This window comes from Scyliorhinus torazame, chromosome 9 (assembly GCF_047496885.1).
Source record: "Scyliorhinus torazame isolate Kashiwa2021f chromosome 9, sScyTor2.1, whole genome shotgun sequence".
NCBI classification, from domain to species: domain Eukaryota; kingdom Metazoa; phylum Chordata; class Chondrichthyes; order Carcharhiniformes; family Scyliorhinidae; genus Scyliorhinus; species Scyliorhinus torazame.
This window is the reverse complement of record NC_092715.1, coordinates 109,069,872-109,089,785: the sequence shown is the minus strand read 5'-3', so window position 1 is coordinate 109,089,785 and position 19,914 is coordinate 109,069,872. Positions and strand designations below refer to the sequence as shown.

The 19,914-nt window shown below is 47.2% G+C and overlaps 1 protein-coding gene across 10 annotated transcripts in view; it reads right to left on the bottom strand.

Annotated features, from left to right (window-relative positions):
- Positions 1–19,914, bottom strand: part of pam (peptidylglycine alpha-amidating monooxygenase) — a 445,162-nt gene that overhangs the window by 231,981 nt on the left and 193,267 nt on the right. For all 10 annotated transcript variants that reach the window (XM_072516372.1, XM_072516375.1, XM_072516373.1 and 7 more), the window contains exons 4-5: positions 17,905–17,962; positions 11,224–11,311 (exon numbers count right to left, since the gene is read on the bottom strand). In XM_072516372.1, the coding sequence (XP_072372473.1) occupies positions 11,224–11,311; positions 17,905–17,962 (146 nt within the window). The remainder of the gene's footprint in view (positions 1–11,223; positions 11,312–17,904; positions 17,963–19,914) is intronic.

The window sequence follows — 19,914 nt, the reverse complement described above, 5'->3', positions numbered from 1 at the left end:
TAGAAGCTGTTGAACATACTTTCACTGTGGGTTAACACGATGTTAGATTAAACTAAAGACCTATGCCTGTCCGAAACAGTCTATGCACTCAGCACATGGTGAGGATCTGTGCTGTAAGCTCTGTCCTTGTAGGAAGCTGCATCCCGAATGAGCGGGAACTCTGATGCCCCCTGTCTTTATAGTGAGTGTGCTCTAACAGGTGATTGGCTGTGGTGTTGTGTGTTGATTGGTCCCGCTGTGTGTCCATCAGTGTGTGTGTATCTGCACCATGATATACTGGTGTATATTATGACATCCCCCCTTTTATCAAAGAATGCATGTGTGTGGCAATAAATAATGTATGGTGAGAATGTTCCTAACCAAGTGTGGGGTGCGAAGACATATTTACAGGACTACGTACATGAGAACTAAGATATTTACATGGGAAGGTGCCTGGTGCAGAGAAGTAGAATGCAACAAGAATAACGAGATCAACAGTATATACAAACCAGGGAAATGATCAAACAAAGCAACGAAACAATTCAGAGAGTCTGTAAGTCCGCAAAGTTCATATATTAAGTCTCTGAGGAGGATGACGAATTCTGGTTGACCGCCTCAAGGGTGGGTCAAGAGCCGCCGGTTCAGGAACGGGCTGGACTGCGTCAGAGTCAGGGGGAGGCAGAGTGACAGGGAGCTCTGCATAGTCCGTGGCAGGGTCAGCAGGAGGGCGAAGCGACAGTGGAGGATCACATGGCGAGCGTGGAACGAGATGAAGAGCGCGTCGATTGCGGTGCAGAATAGAGCCATCCGGTAGACAAACCAGGAACAAGCGGGGGGCCACCTGCCGAAGGACAACAGCGGTTGCAGACCAGCCCCCATCCGGAAGATGGACGCGGACGTTGTCACCTGGAGCCAGAGCAGGGAGATCAGCTGCACGGGAGTCATAAGCCGCCTTGTGCTGTGCCACTAGACAGCTGCATCCAGCGAAGGACCGGAACGTGGTCGAGGTCTGGGACATGGATGGACGGCACCGTCACCCTCAGAGGATGACCCATGAGTAACTGGGCTGGCGACAGGCCAGTGGATAGCGGGGCGGAACGATAGACCAGCAGGGCAAGGTGGAAATCGCACCCAGCATCGGCAGCCTTGCATAGGAGCCGTTTGACTATATGTACTCACTTCTCTGCTTTGCCGTTGGATTGGGGGTCACATGGGCAAAATTGTACCGCCTGGCAAAGTTGGACCATTCATGGCTGGCGAAGCAGGGGTCATTGTCCGACATAACCGTGAGCGGGATGCCATGTCGAGCAAATGTTTCTTTACATACACGAATGACGGCAGACGAGGTGATGTCGTGCAACCGTATCACCTCTGGGTAATTCAAAAAGTAGTCCACGATCAGGACACAGTCTCTACCCAGCGCGTGGGACAGATCGATGTCCACCTTGGTCCATGGTGACGTGACCGACTCATGGGGCTGCAGGGTCTTACATGGTTGGGGCGGCTGGAAGCGCTGACAAGTGGGGCAGTTGAGCACTGTGTTGACTATGTCTTCATTAATGCCGGGCCAGTACACTGCCTCTCGGGCCCGTCGGAGGCACTTTTCCACGTCAAGGTGGCCCTTGTGTAGTTGTTCCAGAACAAGTTGGCGCATGCTATGCGGGATGACAATGCGGTCCAGTTTTAGAAGAACCCTGTCTACTACCGCCAGATCAACTCTGATATTATAGAACTGAGGGCATTGGCCCTTGAGCCACCCGTCCGTTAGGTGGCGCATGCCACGCTGTAGCAAGGGTTCAGCCGCCGTCTCGCGGCGAATTTGGACGAGGCGTTCATCCGTGGCAGGTAGATTGGAGGCCGCGAATGGTACATGGTCATCAACCTGGCAGACAAATCCCGCTGGGTCACATGGAGTGTTGACTGCCCTGGAGAGAGCGTCAGCAATGATGAGGTCTCTGCCTGGGGGGTATACCAGCTGGAAGTCGTATCGCCGGAGCTTGAGAAGAATACGCTGGAGGCGAGGCATCATATCGTTCCAAGTCTTTCTGTATTATATTGACCAGTGGGCGATGGTCGGCCTCGACGGTGAATTGAGGAAGTCCGTAGACATAATCATGAAACTTAACCATGATGTGGAGATGCCGGCGTTGGACTGGATTCCAAACAATGCTTGGAATGCGAGCATTAGCAGGTGATTAAATCTTTACAGATCCAGAGATGGGGTAACCTCAGGTTAAAGAGGTGTGAATTGTACCAAGCCAGGACAGTTAGTAGGATTTCGCAGGCCAGATGGTGGGGGATGAATGTAATGCGACATGAATCCCAGGTCCCGGTTGAGGCCGCACTTATGTGTGCGGAACTTGGCTATAAGTTTCTGCTCGGCGATTCTGCGTTGTCGCGGGTCCTGAAGGCTGCCTTGGAGAACGCTTACCCGGAGATCAGAGGCTGAATGCCCTTGACTGCTGAAGTGTTCCCCGACTGGAAGGGAACATTCCTGCCTGGTGATTGTTGCGCGATGTCCGTTCATTCATTGTCGCAGCGTCTGCATGGTCTCGCCAATGTACCACGCTTCGGGACATCCTTTCCTGCAGCGTATGAGGTAGACAACGTTGGCCGAGTCGCACGAGTATGTACCGCGTACCTGGTGGGTGGTGTTCTCACGTGTAATAGTGGTATCCATGTCGATGATCTGGCACGTCTTGCAGAGATTGCCATGACAGGGTTGTGTGGTGTCGTGGTCACTGTTCTGAAGACTGTGGAACCGCAAACTTAACCACACCGATCAGAAGGCCCAGGCACGCCTTTTCTATCTGCGCGTAGCGCTGCTCCGTGGGGGTCATCGCACGTGACGCATATGCAATGGGGGCCCATGATGAGGCCTCATCACGTTGAAGGAGCACTGCCCCAATGCCAGATTGACTGGCATCGGTCGAAATTTTGGTCTCCTTTGCTGGATGAAAGAAAGCTAAGACCGGGGCCGTGGTCAGTTTTGCTTCGAGTTCTCTCCATTCGCGCTCGTGGGCAGGGAGCCATTGGAAGTCTGTCGTCTTCCTGACCAGGTTCCTGAGAGCCATGGTATGAGAGGCGAGGTTAGAGATACATTTCCCTAAAAAATTGACCATGCCCAAAAATCGGAGGACCGCCTTCTTGTCCTCTGGTGTTTTCATAGCTGTGATGGCAGCTACCTTGTCCGCATCTGGCTGCACACCTAATTGGGAGATGTGGTCCCCGAGAAATTTGTGTTCCGTCTGACCAAAAGAGCATTTGGACCTGTTGAGGCGGAGGCCATGCTCATGTATACGTCTGAATACGCGCTGGAGGCGACTAACATGCTCCTGTGGGGTGGTGGACCAAATGATTATGTCATCGAACACCTTCAATGCCTTCCATCATTTGTTCCATAATCCTATGGAACACTTCTGATGCAGATATGATCCCAAACGGCATCCTGTTGTAACAATATCTGCCAAAGGGGGTATTAAATGTGCAAAGTTTCCTGCTGGATTTATCGTGCTGGATTTATCGAGCTGGATTTGCCAGAATCCTTTTGAGGCATCGAGTTTGGTGAAGAGCTTGGCGCGAGCCATCTCACATGTGAACTCTTCGCGCTTGGGAATTGGATAATGCTCCCTCATGATATAGATTTAGATCCTTGGGACCCATGCAAATTCTCAATTCGCCGGAAGGCTCCTTGGTTCTGGATGTCCTGCAGCTGCTGCTTGAGGCGGTCCTTAAGGGGTGCTGGGACCCTGCGAGGTGCGTGCACCACAGGCGTGGCATTCGGTTTTAATAAAATCTTGTAGGTGTACGGGAGCATGCCCATGCCCTCAAAGACTTCGTGATACTGGTTGATAATGGCGTCGAGCTGCGCCCTGAAGTCGGTGTCCTGAAAGGCAGATGCGTCAGCAGGAGAGAGAGAGGGTGAACTCTCTGAACTAGGTTCAACAGCTTGCATGCCTGCGCACCAAGCAGGGAGGCTTTCGAGGAGCCCACAATTTCAAAGGGAAGGATGGCTTTGCGTGACTTGTGCGTCACTTCGAGCTGACACGAACCACTGGCAGCAATGGCATTGCCATTATAATCTAATAGCTGGCAGGCTGATGGGAGGATGGCTGGTTTGACACGAAAGCTTTGGAGATCAGACCGCGCAATGAGATTGGTGGAGGCACCAATGTCCAGGGGGAATCGTATTTGGGACCGGTTGACCGTAAGGGTGGCACACCACTCATCGTCTGGATCGATGCTGTATACCGATAGAGGCTGGATTCTTTGCTTCGGGGACACCCTGTTTTTTGTAACAATACCGATTCGAAAAGGTGCCTTCGTGTCCTCGGTGTCAATGTCGGGTAGTAGGTCCGCATCGGACTCGATGACCGTGGGTTAAATGGCCCGGACATTCCTGCGAGGCTGGTCGGAGCAATACGAATTGGCAGGCCGAGCTGATCTGCATAAAGCAGCATAGCGGCCAAGTTTACCACATCTCAGGCACTGCGGGGATTTGGCAGGGCATTGCCGTTTTAAGTGGGCGGAGCCACAGTTGCTGCACGTTGTAGCGTCAGTACGCTCACTGCGCCACCGCGCATGCGCGGTGTGGCCGTACGTGGTGCGCGCCTGCGCAATACTTTTGCAGACGTCGACGTCCCCTCGTTCAGTGCGCACAAGCGCGGGAGTACGCGAAAAGCGCGCGAAATGGCCGCCCTCATCCAGGCTGAGGCCCTAGAGTTGCTCGATTGCTTGGACCCATTCTGCCTTGTGGGGACCTTGCCGCGCCGTTTCAGCCACTTGGATGTGGGAATACCGACTAGTGGTGTGTTCGTGTAGCACGCAGGTCTCGATGGCGGTCGCTAGGGTGAGCTGCTTTACCTTGAGGAGCTGCTGGCGTAGGGGGTCCGACTGAACACCGAAAACGATCTGGTCGCGTATCATGGAGTCGGAGGTGGGCACGTAATTACAGGACTGCGCAAGGATGCGGAGGTGGATGACAAAGGACTGGAAAGGTTCATCCTTACCCTGCAAACGCTGTTGGAATACAAAGCGCTCAAAACTTTCATTCACCTCTATGTTTCAGTGATTGTCAAACTTGAGGAGGACCGTCTTGAATTTTGATTTATCTTCATCATCAGCAAAGGTGAGAGAACTGAAAATGTGGATGGCATGTTCCCCGGCCGTGGATAGGAAGAGACCGATCTTCTTGGTGTCCGAGGTATCTTCCCGGCCTGTGGCTTCCAGGTAGACCTGGAAGCGTTGTTTCAATATCTTCCAGTTGGCCCCCAGGTTACCGGTGATGCGGAGCGGCGGCAGCGGGCGGACGCTGTCCATTTTGCAGGATGACTGTATGCTGGTGGAAGGCAAATCACTTGCAGGTAGGTCTAAGAAGTTCTAATATCCCTCAACTCCTGGTATCATGATGTGTTGGGTTAACACGATGTTAGATTAAACTAAAGACCTACGCCTGTCCGAACCAGTCTATGCACTCAGCACATGGTGAGGATCTGTGCTGTAAGCTGTAAGCTCTGTCCTTGTAGGAGGCTGCATCCCGAATGAGCGGGAACTCTGATGCCCCTGTCTTTATAGTGAATGTGCTCTAACTGGTGATTGGCTGCGTTGTTGTGTGTGTTGATTGGCCTTGCTGTGTGTCCATCAGTGTGTGTGTATCTGCACCGTGACATACTGGTGTATATTATGACACACCCTATCCCCGTAACCCGACCTAACCTAGCCCCGTAACCCGACCTAACCTTTTAGACACTCAGGGGCAATTTAGTTTGGCCAATCCACCTAACCTGCACATCTTTGGACTGTGGGAGGAAACCAGAGCACCCGGAGGAAATCCACGCAGACACGGGGAGGAAGTGCAAACTCCACACATAAGGTCACCTGAAGCTGGAATTGAACCTGGGTCCCTGGAGCTGTGAGGCAGCAGTGCTAACCACTGTGCCGCCGAAAATGCTAACTACATGACTGTCAGATAAATTCTGTCCAAGAGAGAACTCCACCCTCTGGGGTGATCACTTACTCTCTGTTCCCCTTGGTCCCTCAAGCCCGGGACCCTTTTCCACTGTACTGTCTTAAAAAGACAAACACCACAACCACGACAACAATCAATACTTTAAATATTGACATGATGTGGGTTACGTTAATCTCATTGAATTAAAGTGAACAAAGTGAGTCATTGCACAAAATATGCCTCAAATAACCATGCAAAATCAAAAGGCTGAACAAGCAAAACTGGAAATTTATCTGGTGATCTAGAACATTGGCACGTAGCTTTAAAATTACCAATTAAAATTACAGCACGGTAGCACAGTGGTTAGCACAGTTGTTTCACAGCTCCACGGTCCCAGGTATAATTCCTGGCTTGGGTCACTGTCTGCGCGGAATCTGCACGCTCTCCCCATGTCTGCATGGGTTTCCCCTGGGTGCTCAGGTTTCCTCCCACACACCAAAGATGTGCAGGTTAGGTGGACTGGCCATGATAAATTGCCCTTAGTGTCCAAAAAAAAAGGTTAGGTGGGGTTACTGGGTTACGGGATGGGATGGAGGTGTGGGCTGAAGTAGGGTGCTCTTTTCAAGAGCCGGTGCAGACTCGATAGGCCAAATGGCCTCCTTCTGCACTGTGGATTCTACGATATTTCCAATCAGAATTAAAGATGCCACTGTAAAGTAATAGGCAAATTATCAGATTTTTAAAAATTAAGCCAATCCATAGCAACTCAATTGTAGAGACCAAAAACACTTAGATCCAGCGCAACTTAATCTTGTTATCAACACCTGAGAAAACCTTGCCATCGTGAGTCAGAAGTGGCTACTCGGCACTGCCAGGGTGCCCGGGTGGCAGTGACAAGGGGCCAGCCTGACAGTGGTACCACACTACCCAGAGCACGATCACCCGGGGGCCTTGGATGGCCTGGGAGATACCCCCAGGGTGCCATTACACCTGGTCCACGTTTGTGTCGACCAGGGCTAAAAGGCGCCACAGTGCGATCTCCCAGGTGCGGGTGTTTGATTCTGGGTCTTGGGGAGACTCCGTCGCAGACATATTTAAGTGAGGCTAACTGTTCACGTAAATATGCAAATCTGGCTCCAGCCCAGTGAGGGCAAGATCCAGATTGCGACATCTCACGCAATCCTGTTAGATCTTGTAAGGTGCCCCGAACTTCGCAAATCTTGTCACGTTTACGAGTCGGGCCCGACGAGGCCATACAATCCCGCCTGCATTGTCCTTCCTTTGCCTTCTCCATCCCTTATTATTTTTAAACTTTTGATTTATTTCACTTCTAACTAACACTTATTGAAATTATATTTCTAGATTTTTAGTTTAAACACTGAATTTCCTGTTGTGCTTTCTTGGATTCACATCTGGACGTGGGAAGCAGATCATGAAAAATTCCCCTGAAGTGAATTAGATATAACTCTTGGGGCTGACGGGATCAGAAGGCGGGATTAGGGTATTGAACGATGATCAGCCATGATCATAATGAATGGCGGAGCAGGCTCGAAGGGCTGAATGGCATCCTCCTGTTTCTATTTTCTATGTAAGCTAGAAACTAGCTCAAATATCCTTTCAGGTTTTCAGCCAAATAAGGGCTTGGGTATCAAAGGTTGACTTGGTTTGTTTTTGAACGAATGCCCTACCTCAGGAGAGCATTCCAGTAAAAGGGGAGAATGATGTCTTATATATCGTATTACAAAATATATTTTAAATACATCTCCCTAAAATACAAATGCCTTAAGCATTAGCAGTAATGGCAGGACAACATATTTGTGGACAATATTCCATTCCATTGGGATTGTAAATTATCACACCTGCATCATCAGTAACAAATTAAATGAAACGGTTTTAAATTGTACAGTTTCTGGATGCATAATTATCAGGCAATAAATTGAACAAGTAATTTCAGAGCTTTTATTTTCTTACAAGTGAAGTAAAGGAGAGATTGGGGTGGAAGATGTAGAAAGAGAAAGGGAAAGCCTGAACGATCTTATATTGTCTTGCCCTGAAAACCTGAACCTGAGCCTAGACATCAAACCAGTGGCATAAGTCCTGATGCATATTTCTGAACTTACAGCATACATAGAACATAGAAAAAAATACAGCACAGAACAGGCCCTTCGGCACACGATGTTGTGCCGAACCTTTGTCCTAGATTAATCATAGATTATCATAGAATTTACAGTGCAGAAGGAGGCCATTCGGCCCATTGAGTCTGCACCGGCTCTTGGAAAGAGCACCCTACCCAAAGTCAACACCTCCACCAAACACTGAGGGCAATTTTGGACACTAAGGGCAATTTATCATGGCCAATCCACCTAACCTGCACATCTTGGGACTGTGGGAGGAAACCGGAGCACCCGGAGGAAACCCATGCAGACACGGGGAGGATGTGCAGACTACGCACAGACAGTGACCCAAGCTGGAATCGAACCTGGGACCCTGGAGCTGTGAAGCAATTGTGCTATCCACAATGCTACCGTGCTGCCCTTAAGAACAAATAAATCTACACTATATCATTTTACCGTAATCCATGTACCTATCCAATAGCTGCTTGAAGGTCCCTAATGTTTCCGACTCAACTACTTCCACAGGCACTGCATTCCATGCTCCCACAACTCTCTGGGTAAAGAACCTACCTCTGACATTCCCCCTATATCTTCCACCATTCACCTTAAATTTATGTCCCCTTGTAATGGTTTGTTCCACCCGGGGAAAAAGTCTCTGACTGTCTACTCTATCTATTCCCCTGATCATCTTATAAACCTCTATCAAGTCGCCCCTCATCCTTCTCCGTTCTAATGAGAAAAGGCCTAGCACCCTCAACCTTTCCTCGTAAGACCTACTCTCCATTCCAGGCAACATCCTGGTAAATCTTCTTTGCACCTTTTCCAAAGCGTCCACATCCTTCCTAAAATGAGGCGACCAGTACTCCAAATGTGGCCTTACAAAAGTTTTGTACAGCTGCATCATCACCTCATGGCTCTTAAATTCAATCCCTCTGTTAATGAATGCTAGCACACCATAGGCCTTCTTCACAGCTCTATCCACTTGAGTGACAACTTTCAAAGATGTATGAACATAGACCCCAAGATCTCTCTGCTCCTCCACATTGCCAAGAACTCAACCGTTAACCCTGTATTCCGCATTCATATTTGTCCTTCCAAAATGGACAACCTCACACTTTTCAGGGTTAAACTCCATCTGCCACTTCTCAGCCCAGCTCTGCATCCTATCTGTCTCTTTGCAGCCGACAACAGCCCTCCTCACTATCCACAACTCCACCAATCTTTGTATCGTCTGCAAATTTACTGACCCACCCTTCAACTCCCTCATCCAAGTCATTAATGAAAATCACAAACAGCAGAGGACCCAGAACTGATCCCTGTGGTACGCCACTGGTAACTGGGATCCAGGCTGAATATTTGCCATCCACCACCACTCTCCGACTTCTATCGGTTAGCCAGTTCGTTATCCAACTGACCAAATTTCCCACTATCCCATGCCTCCTTACTTTCTGCATAAGCCTACCATGGGAATCTTATCAAATGCCTTACTAAAATCCATGTACACTACATCCACTGCTTTACCTTCATCCACATGCTTGGTCACCTCCTCAAAGAATTTAATAAGACTTGTAAGGCAAGACCTACCCCTCACAAATCCGTGCTGACTATCCCTAATCAAGAAGTGTCTTTCCAGATGCTCAGAAATCCTATCCTTCAATACCCTTTCCATGACTTTGCCTACCACCGAAGTAAGACTAACTGGCCTGTAATTCCCAGGGTTATCTCTATTCCCTAAACAGGGGCACGACATTTGCCATTCTCCAATCCCCTGGTACCACCCCTGTTGACAGTGAGGACGAAAAGATCATTGTCAACGGCTCTGCAATTTCATCTCTTGCTTCCCATAGAATCCTTGGATATATCCCGTCAGGCCCGGGGGACTTGTCTATCCTCAAGTTTTTCAAAATGCCCAACACATCTTGCTTCCTAACAAGTATTTCCTAGAGCTTACCAGTCTGTTTCACACTGTCCTCTCCAACAATATGGCCCCTCTCATTTGTAAATACAGAAGAAAAGTACTCGATCAAGACCTCTCCTATCTCTTCAGACTCAATACACAATCTCCCGCTGCTGTCCTTGATCGGACCTACCCTCGCTCTAGTCATTCTCATATTTCTCACATATGTGTAAAAGGCCTTGGGGTTTTCCTTGATCCTACCCGCCAAAGATTGTTCATGCCCTCTCTTAGCTCTCCTAATCCCTTTCTTCAGTTCCCTCCTGGCTATCTTGTATCCCTCCAACGCCCTGTCTGAACCTTGTTTCCTCAGCCTTACACAAGTCTCCTTTTTCCTCTTAAAAAGACATTCAACCTCTCTTGTCAACCATGGTTCCCTCACTCGACCATCTCTTCCCTGCCTGACAGGGACATACATATCAAGGACACGTAGTACCGTTCCTTGAACAAGTTCCACATTTCACTTGTGTCCTTCCCTGACAGCCTATGTTCCCAACTTATGCACTTCAATTCTTGTCTGACAACATCGTATTTACCCTTCCCCCAATTGTAAACCTTGCCCTGTTGCACGCACCTATCCCTCTCCATTACTAATGGAAAGTCACAGAATTGTGGTCACTATCTCCAAAATGCTCCCCCACTAACAAATCTATCACTTTCCCTGGTTCATCACCAAGTACTAAATCCAATATTGCCCCTCCTCTGGTCGGACAATCTACATACTGTGTTAGAAAAGCTTCCTGGACACACTGCACAAACACCACCCCATCCAAACTATTTGATCTAAAGAGTTTCCACTCAATATTTGGGAAGTTAAAGTCACCCATGACTACTACCCTGTGACTTCTGCACCTTTCCAAAATCTGTTTCCCAATCTGTTCCTCCACATCTCTGCTACTATTGGGGGGCCAATACGTTTTATTCATCAAGTTAAAATTTGATTCCTTTAAAATTTGCATTCAGAATTTCTAACATGGCCCGAGCGAAAACAGATTCGGCATTGCAATTTACTCAATTGAACCATTGTGTATTAAATTGTGCTTTTGTTATTCTTGGTGTAATCAGTGTATGCATGCACAATAAAAAACAGGTTGGGAAGAGCAAACTCCTTCAAATAACACAGGATTATTGCAATTCCCTATAATTTACGTTATGAAATGATTATTTGGAAATCAAGTTCACATTATAGCACTTTCAAACATTTTGAAAATACAATCTAAAATCATTACCAATACTCCTCACTGGTGGCTGGCATGTTGCATCCAAACAGTAACATATGATGAACCGTGTCCATGCTTGCATGAGGCTTAAAATCAACTGCAAAGTAAAATGGAAACAAATTACACTTTGTGCCTCATTAACTTCTGTGATGTCATCAGCACTCTCTCGCAGGGGTTGTTTCATTATTTTCCAACTACACGGTGCTATTGAAAAAGCACTTCAGCTACTATTGAGTAAAAACAGCAAAGGTGAACGACAAAGATGGAATAGTGCCTCTTCCTGTGCAAATTCAAGCATATTTGTCATTGTTTGAAACGCTGATTCTAGGTACATGGTCTGAATTTAAAATCACTTCATAATGACTCAAAGGCAATTCGCAAGATCGTCATTCATGTGCTGTCTTTTGTTGTATTAAACACAACATAAGAGTTAAAATTTGATTCCTTTATATAAAATCACTGTACCCGAACCAATTTATGACAACATATATTTTTGGATCATTTATAATTTGATATTATTCCAACTTTCTCAAAACATTATAGCAATTTACAACATTACTACATTAAAGAACAAATATTTACAATTTACATTTTTCACAGCCCTCGGATATATCAGCCATGGCTCCATCATATTCTTGCCTCTGAACCAGAAGGTGTTGCATTCAAGTCCTCCTTCAGGACTTCAGCACTAAAAAAAAACCAAGGATGGCACTCCAGTGCAGCACTGAGGGAGTGTTGCACTGTGAGGTGAGATGTTAAAACGAGGTACCGCGTGCCCTTTCAGATGGATGTTAAAAATCTCAAGGCACTATCTTGAAAGCGCGCTGGGGAAATATCCCCGGTGTCCTGGTCAAATTTTATTCCACAATTAACATTAAAAGATTTGCATGGGTCATTCATACATTGATGTCTGTGGGAGATTGCTGTGCACAAATAGGCTTTCATGCTTCCTACAGTGCAATGTAATTTTGCTTCAAAAATATTTCATTGGGTGTAATAAGATTAACAGCCATGAAGTGTTATTGTAACGTAGGCAAATCTAGCAGCACAATGTATGTGTAGCAAAAGACCCACAAACAGTCATGACATGAATGACAAAATAATCTATTTTAATACAGCTGATTGATTGATAAATTATGGCCAGAACACCAGAATGTGCCATGTGGTCGCCAATCTTCTGAGCAGCAGCAACTTTGGGTGGATTTCTGCTGCATGCAAAGATTCCTCCAACCCAACAATGCTGCGTATTTCTTATGAACCAGGGACACCGTGACCAAGTAGAGTAGAGACGGGAGAAGACACAACATACCTTTTTATGGCACTAGTTGCATTTTTATAAGTTTAAAGGTCCACTCTTTGCATTTTCGTGAATGGATGAGAGAATGGGCAGATGGATGGCTGGGTTGGGGAAGGTCAGATTTTGGGGTGGGGAGTTGCAGGGATGGGAAGGGGTAGTCACGTTCCTCAGCTGTTAATAACTTAATTGAGGAGGCAGAAGGGCAGCACGGTGGCACAGTGGTTAGCCTCACTGCGCCGAGGTCCCAGGCTCGATCCCGGCTCTGGGTCACTGTCTGGGTGGAGTTTGCACATTCTCCCAGTGTTGCATGGGTTTTGCCCCCACAACCCAAAGGTGTGCAGACTAGGTGGATTGGCCACGCTAAATTGTCCCTTAATTGGAAGAAATTAATTGGGTATTATAAATTTATGTAGAAAAAAGTAGGGAGGCAGAATAATATATTGAAGTTTGCTGATGATACCAAGTGAGCTGTGGAGAGGATCTTTTCTGCATCCCTACTGTGTGGTGCCAGAATTAGACACAATGGCGGGCTTCTCCGACCCCCTGCCGTGTCGGAGAATCCCCCGGGGGAGGCGCGAATCCCGCCCACCGCCAGCTGCCGTATTCTCCGGCGCCGTTTTACAGGCGGCGGGATTCCCGCCACGCCAGTCGGGGGCCGTTGACAGCGCCCCCACCCCGGCGATTCTCCGGGCCCCGATGGGCCGAGCGGCCGTCTATTTTTGGCCAGTCCCGTCGGCATGAATTACTCACCTCACGCAACGCAGCACCTCGCAGGTGAATATGCAGGGGCGGTCCTCGGGGGAGTGCGGGGTGATCCGCCCCTGGGGGGGGGGGGGGGGGGGCGGCCACGGGGGCCTGGCCCGCGATCGGGGCCCACCGATCTGCGAGCGGGCTTGTTCCGTGGGGGGCACATTTTTCTTCCGCGCCAGGTTCCGCCATATTGCCCGGGCCGGTGCGGAGATGAGAAGCCCCGCGCATGCGCGAAGATACGCCGGCCGTTCTGCGCATGAACGAACTCGCACCGGCCCTTCGGCGCGGCTGGAGCGGCGGCAACCCCACCGGCGTCCACCTAGCCCCCGAGAAAGGTGAGAATTCCTCACCTTGGGTGGGCCATTGACGCCGGAGTCGTTGGCGCCGATTTTCCCGCCGGCGTAGGGACTTAGTCCCCAGAAGGGAGAATCCCGGCCAATACTCCAGTTCAGGATGAACCAGCGTTTTATAAAGGTTCAAGATATCCTCATGCTTTTGTACTAAAGCCCAGGAACTTGCATGACTTTTTCGCCACTCTCACAACATGCGCTGCCACCTATAATCATTTATGCACATATACTCCCAGGTCAGTGTCCCTACACCCTTTTCAGAATTGCAATCTTTCGTTCATATTGCCTCTCCTCGCTCTTCCAGCCAAAATGTATCACTTCTCTTTGCTAATGTCATCTGTCACGTGCCTATTCCAAGTGATTGTTAAATTTATTCTTGGATTCTCTTTCCTAAAAGCTTTCCTGCCATCAAGGTTAAACTGACTGACCTGCAGTTGCTGAGTTTGTCCTTACACCGGTCTGTGAACAAGAGTGTGACATAGCACAATGAGTTTTATTTTACTCAGTTCGTAAATTTGTGCAATAAGCTTACCATACATCCAGAATGTAAAGTATTAATTGTGTGCATATAGGAATTGAAAAAAAAAAAATCAGAATTTCTCTTCACATACAGTGGAGATTTCTTGGGAAAATAACATCATTGCATGCTCCTTACATTGCTTACCTAATGGAAGTGTTGACTACTTGCCATGAATCTGTCCATGAAGAGCAATATTTATTTACTAATCAGTCGAGTGAGTAAGGCAAGGATAAGATTCAGACAGTTCAATTTATCGGTCCGCTTGCTTTCTGTCATGCTCAATTCTTCTCTGTACAGCACTGCATCCCCCTTCAGCTGTCACTACAGCTGAGCAGCAGCCCAGAGTAGCATTGTATGTACCTCTCAGAAGGTTAAATGTATGTTGTGCCAAACCAACCATCCAGTACTAGTGTATAGCTTGAAGGCAATTTCTGTACTGACAGCACCATTTATATTTAGTGTTCTGTAAAATTAATAACTCCAAATATAAATTACATGACCTTGAGTAGTGAACTGTTCCCTTTAAGAGTGTATAAATTCAAGTTGATTGAAAAGATCATTGCAAAACAGTAGGACTGATGAAACAAACTATACTGCTTCACTCTGGTTGCGTCCACATAATTCAGAAGGAGGTTTATGCCGTTAACAGGACTGTGTGGACCACTGCTAACTTGTCATCCTTCAGTTGCTTGAATAAACAAATGAATCATCCAAGGACAGCAAATATTATATTGCACTTTTTGCTGATTGTATAAGGTGAAGAATTTACTGCCTTTACTGCCAGGTAAATAAACAGGCTGTTCAATGGAGCAGGATAAAGCATCCAGTCTCAGACAGAAAACCAATACAATACAAATGGATGCTTGGAACTTTCTTTAATCTGCATGCAGTGCAGCAGCAGTTACCATCCGTAGATGTCCATCACTCCAGTCCTGCTTACTTACATCAGTCAATTTCTAGCGAGAAGCTTACAGCTGACTTAAACAGAAGCCTTTGTAGTTGAGAAATAGTGGATGCAAGGTTGGGAAATAATGTCCAATCATTTTAAAAGCAGTAAATAACCCGTAGATAAAGAAATGGCTACCATCAATTGCATCTGATTAGAAAGTAACAGTCCAGTTGAAAGTTTTTAAAACTTATTTAACAACACCCATCTCTTATGTATAATTTGTATAAATGACATGCTGTATATTGTCAGTTTTAAATGGCCCCACAATCCTACAGAGGTTTTTCCTGGATCTAATGCAACTTAAAAGTAATAGCTTGTTCCAAATGCCTTCATTTATTAAGGCAATAAAAAGGTTATTTGGCAAGTTTTTCAGTTAAAAAAATGTATGGCAGGATGGAGTATTCCAACAATTTTGAAGGAAACAATGAGGACACGCACTATTAAATCCAATAGCCTTTTGCTCACAGTTACATTTTCATTAAAAGGTAATGACCAAACAACTCATGGATGTTCAATCACTTGGAAATAAAAGAAGCATGGGCGATTAGCCCAAATTACTCCCAAACACCTTCAAGAACAACACGGGATCTGACTGAGGGAGAAAATAATCTCAAATAAAATTGAAGGCTACAAAGAAAGAATGCTGTGACCAATTTAGCCAATTTCCAAAAAATGTAAGTTGAAACTTGCTGGAAAAGTAACAGCTTGTTGATGACTCATTTGGTGGTCATTAATGTGCAAATTGGCCAAAAATCGTGGAATTAGGAAATATGCTCGGAGTTGTGAATCTCCAGAACTTGGTCAATTTATGCCATTTTGCTGTCTGTTCTGCACAAACGGTACCTTGTCCTTCGCCTGCCCATTATTTTGAAGAGCTTGCTGGATTTGGACATTATTTACCCATTAAACTCACATAGTACATTAAGGCTGATAATTACGAGTATAAGCATCCTTTTAATGATGCAGTAATGACTAAGTTGATGCCGATCAACCTCTCTGATCCAGAGAGAGAACAATTTAACCGGTTTAGTCTTATTCCTGCAGGTAGTACATTTTATTTCAAGATTTTAACAAATACAAATTCAATTTTTAAAAAGCTTTTCCTTTCCATCTCTTTTTCTTAATCCAATCTTTTTTCCTCTCTTATCATTCTTTCTGTGCATGACTTAATTAACTCTTCACTATTATTCACCATACTTTTCGGACATTCCACCGTTTCTTTCACAATCCTTAAATCTCACTGATTAAAGGGACTGTTGGTCTTAGTGTTCACCAAGATCACAGATGCACCATTGATTTTGCCGCACCATTGATTTTGCCACACCATTGATTTTGCCACACCATTGATTTTGCCACACCATTGATTTTGCCACACCATTGCCAATTCACATTTATAGCATGTCATAGCACAAACGGTTTTGAGCTGATGGGATCAGAAAGAATCTCAGTCACAATGTACACCGCAAGATTCTTTGCTCAAGAATGTTTTGGCTTTTCACCTTTGTGTATAAAATTGTACTTGCAAATTTAGCACAATATTTCCATCACATCTATGTTGTTAGTAGCACTGCATTTCAAAGGTATCTGAGGAATCTTTCAAATGTGAAATAAGTTACAGTTTCTCTCGTTTCATAGACATAACAATAAAACCTACAAAGAAACAGGAAAAATGTGCAGCAAAACGTGGACTAGAGAGTAACCTCAGTAGAATGATTTGGACAAGTATTTTATGTACAATAAGGAGGAAAACTTGTAATCTTTTGGTGAGCCATGTCTTTTTTTAGGCATGTATAAAAATTATTACTTATTTTTAAAACAGCTTTCTACAAGACGTTCAAACTGTTGTCAATGTATTAGTTTAATAGAGAACGTTTTGGAAAGGGCACACATGCTGAAAACCTGGCATTTGTTGGACCATTCAATTTTTTTGGAAGGGCAGATTAACTCACAAAAATTGTGTATTTTTTATTACATTAAAAACTAAACCAAGAAATTTAAGGCTCCTACTGTATTTGGCTACTGACGGAAGAACCTGGGGGCGATTCTCCAATATGGAGCCCAAGTGTTCGCGCCGTCGTGAACGACGATTCTGGCCCCCATTGGGCCACGCCAACCTGCGCATGTGTGGGGGACTTCTTGAGCGCGCCGGCGCCGACTCAACTTGGGGTCAGTGTTCAGGGGCCGGCCATGCCGTAAAGTAGGCCGGGGGGGGGGGGAGAGAGAGAGAGAGAGAGGCCCACCCGCCGATTGGTGGGCCCTGATCTCGGGCCAGACCCCATCGGAGGCCTCCCCCCCCCGGTCAAGGAGCCCCCCTTCCACCCCCCCCCCACAGGACGCCTCCTGACCGTTCCCGCAGAGTTCCCGCCGGCAGCGACCAGACGTGAACGGCGCTGGCGGGACTCTGTCGTCTTGGCGCGGCTGCTCGGCCCATTTGGGCCGGAGAATTGGCGGCCCCGCCGATTCCAGCGGCCGGCAGCGTGCCAAACGCGGCGGTGCAAATGCCGCCAATTCTCCGCACCTCGGAGAATCGCGCACCGGCGTCGTGGCGCGGTTGTGCCGATTCTCCGGCCCGGCGCGGGGCTCGGAGAATCGCCCCCCCCCTATATTTATATGGTGTCTATTGCATGGAAACATGGCCCAAATGGTTTATGCCATGCTTATGACCCACAAAAGCTTGCACCCCTGTACAGATTTCCTTTTGACAATGGAACATGAGACTCCGGTCACTGGACTGAAAGACGTTTTCAATCATAAAACTATTAAAGGAGAACACACTCAAAACCAGAAAGAAGATACTTAATTCTTGCTAGTTGTGAACACCCACCTATATAGGATTTCTGACCAGGCGGCACTGGAACAAATGTGCAAAAGTAGCTATCCGACTGTAAAAGAAGAAAAAAGATTATTTAGAACTCTAAAAGAATAGTTTTTTAATTCAAGCACTTTTAAACTCCTTAAATTATAGAATTCATTCCAAATTAAGTAGATTGATTACTGCAAAATTGATATATGTCTGAAGTTACTGATCTTTAAAAAAAAATATTGAAGAGCATTTTAATTTGCTATACAACAGACTAGTAGCACATGGTTCACTATCAGGTCCAAAACAATGAATTTGGAAAACCCAACTAAAGTAGCACTGTGGGACAGGGTCCATCAACAGAATACAAGCTATCTGTTGCCACTGGTGAAATGCTACACACCACAACCAGGCCAAAATGTAATTAACCAATCAGCAATTATTCCAATTAGATTTCCTGCTCAGGCACCCAAATTACAATGTTGTGGAAATAGCTATCAAAACTGGCTTTCACTTTTTAACCTGTAAATACAACAAATTAACTGACTAAGGCATCTCCACCGACTGTTTTCTCTGTTAAAAAGTTTGACCGTTTTGAGGAAGTAACAAGGAATGTGGATAAAGAGGAACCTGTGGATGTGGTGTGCTTGGCTCTCAAGAAGGCATTTGACAACGAGCCACATTAAAGGTTGCTACACAAAATAAGAGCTTATGGCGTAGGAGGTAACACATTAACATGGACAGAGGATTGGTTAGCTATCAGGAAGCATCACATCTGCATAGACCAGCTTTGACAATTTGTCTCAGTGCACTTGTCACATGGCCCAGTAAGCCATTCAATTCAAGGGCAACTAGGGATGGACAACAAATGCTGGCCCAGCCAGCAACAGCAACATTACAAGAACGAATAAACAAAAATGTGTGAAGAACTGGTATCCTGATGGAGCAGAAAGCAGGAAACAGGTAGTTTTAAGAAATTTATATTGTATTTGTGGGTATTAGAAACAGGATACAGCCTTACGTTTAATTTTTGTGTAAGAAAGGGTTGAAACTTTAGTTGGCTTCATGTTAAACAAAGTGCCTTCATGTCTGGTTTTTGGTCACTTCAAACTGTGCCTGAATTGTAATTAAAAGGTTTATGACGTGGAGGTTAACAGGGTTTAAAAAAGATCAGGCTGTTGCTTAGCAACCAGGGATCCACACTGAAAAGCCAAAACACTTATGGTTCTGTTGGAACCAGGGGCGAGATTCTCCGACCCCCCGCCGGGTCGGAGAATCGCCGGGGGCTGGCGTGAATCCTGCCCCCGCCGGTTGCCGAAGTCTCCGGCACCGGATATTCGGCGGAGGCGGGAATCACGCCGCGCCGGTTGGCGGGCCCCCCCCAAGCGATTCTCCGGCTCGGATGGGCCGAAGTCCCGCTGCTAAAATACCTGTCCCGCCGGCGTAGATTAAACCACCTATCTTACCGGCGGGACAAGGCGGGTGGGCTCCGGGGTCCTGGGGGGGGCGCGGGGCGATCTGGTCCCGGGGGGTGTCCCCACGGTGGCCTGGCCCGCTATCGGGGCCCACCGATCCGCAGGCGGGCCTGTGCCGTGGGGGCACTCTTTTCCTTCCGCCTTCGCCACGGTCTCCACCATGGCGGAGGCGGAAGAGACTCCCTCCAATGCGCATGCGCGGGACTGCCATCAGCGGCCGCTAACGCTCCCGCGCATGCGCCGCCCGGAGATGTCATTTCCGCGCCAGCTGGCGGGGCACCAGAGGCCTTTTCCGCCAGCTGGCGGGGTGGAAATTCGTCCGGCGCCGACCTAGCCCCTTAAGGTTGGGGCTCGGCCCCCAAAGATGCGGAGCATTCCGCACGTTTGGGGCGGGGTGATGCCCGACTGATTTGCGCCGTTTTGGGCGCCAGTCGGCGGACATCGCACCGCTTCCGGAGAATTTCGCCCCAGATATCTGAGAAGAAATCTCTTGCAGAAACTGCCAGCAGAAAGGAAGGACAATGGAGTAAGGGGCAGAAAGCAAGCCCCAGAAGCTAAA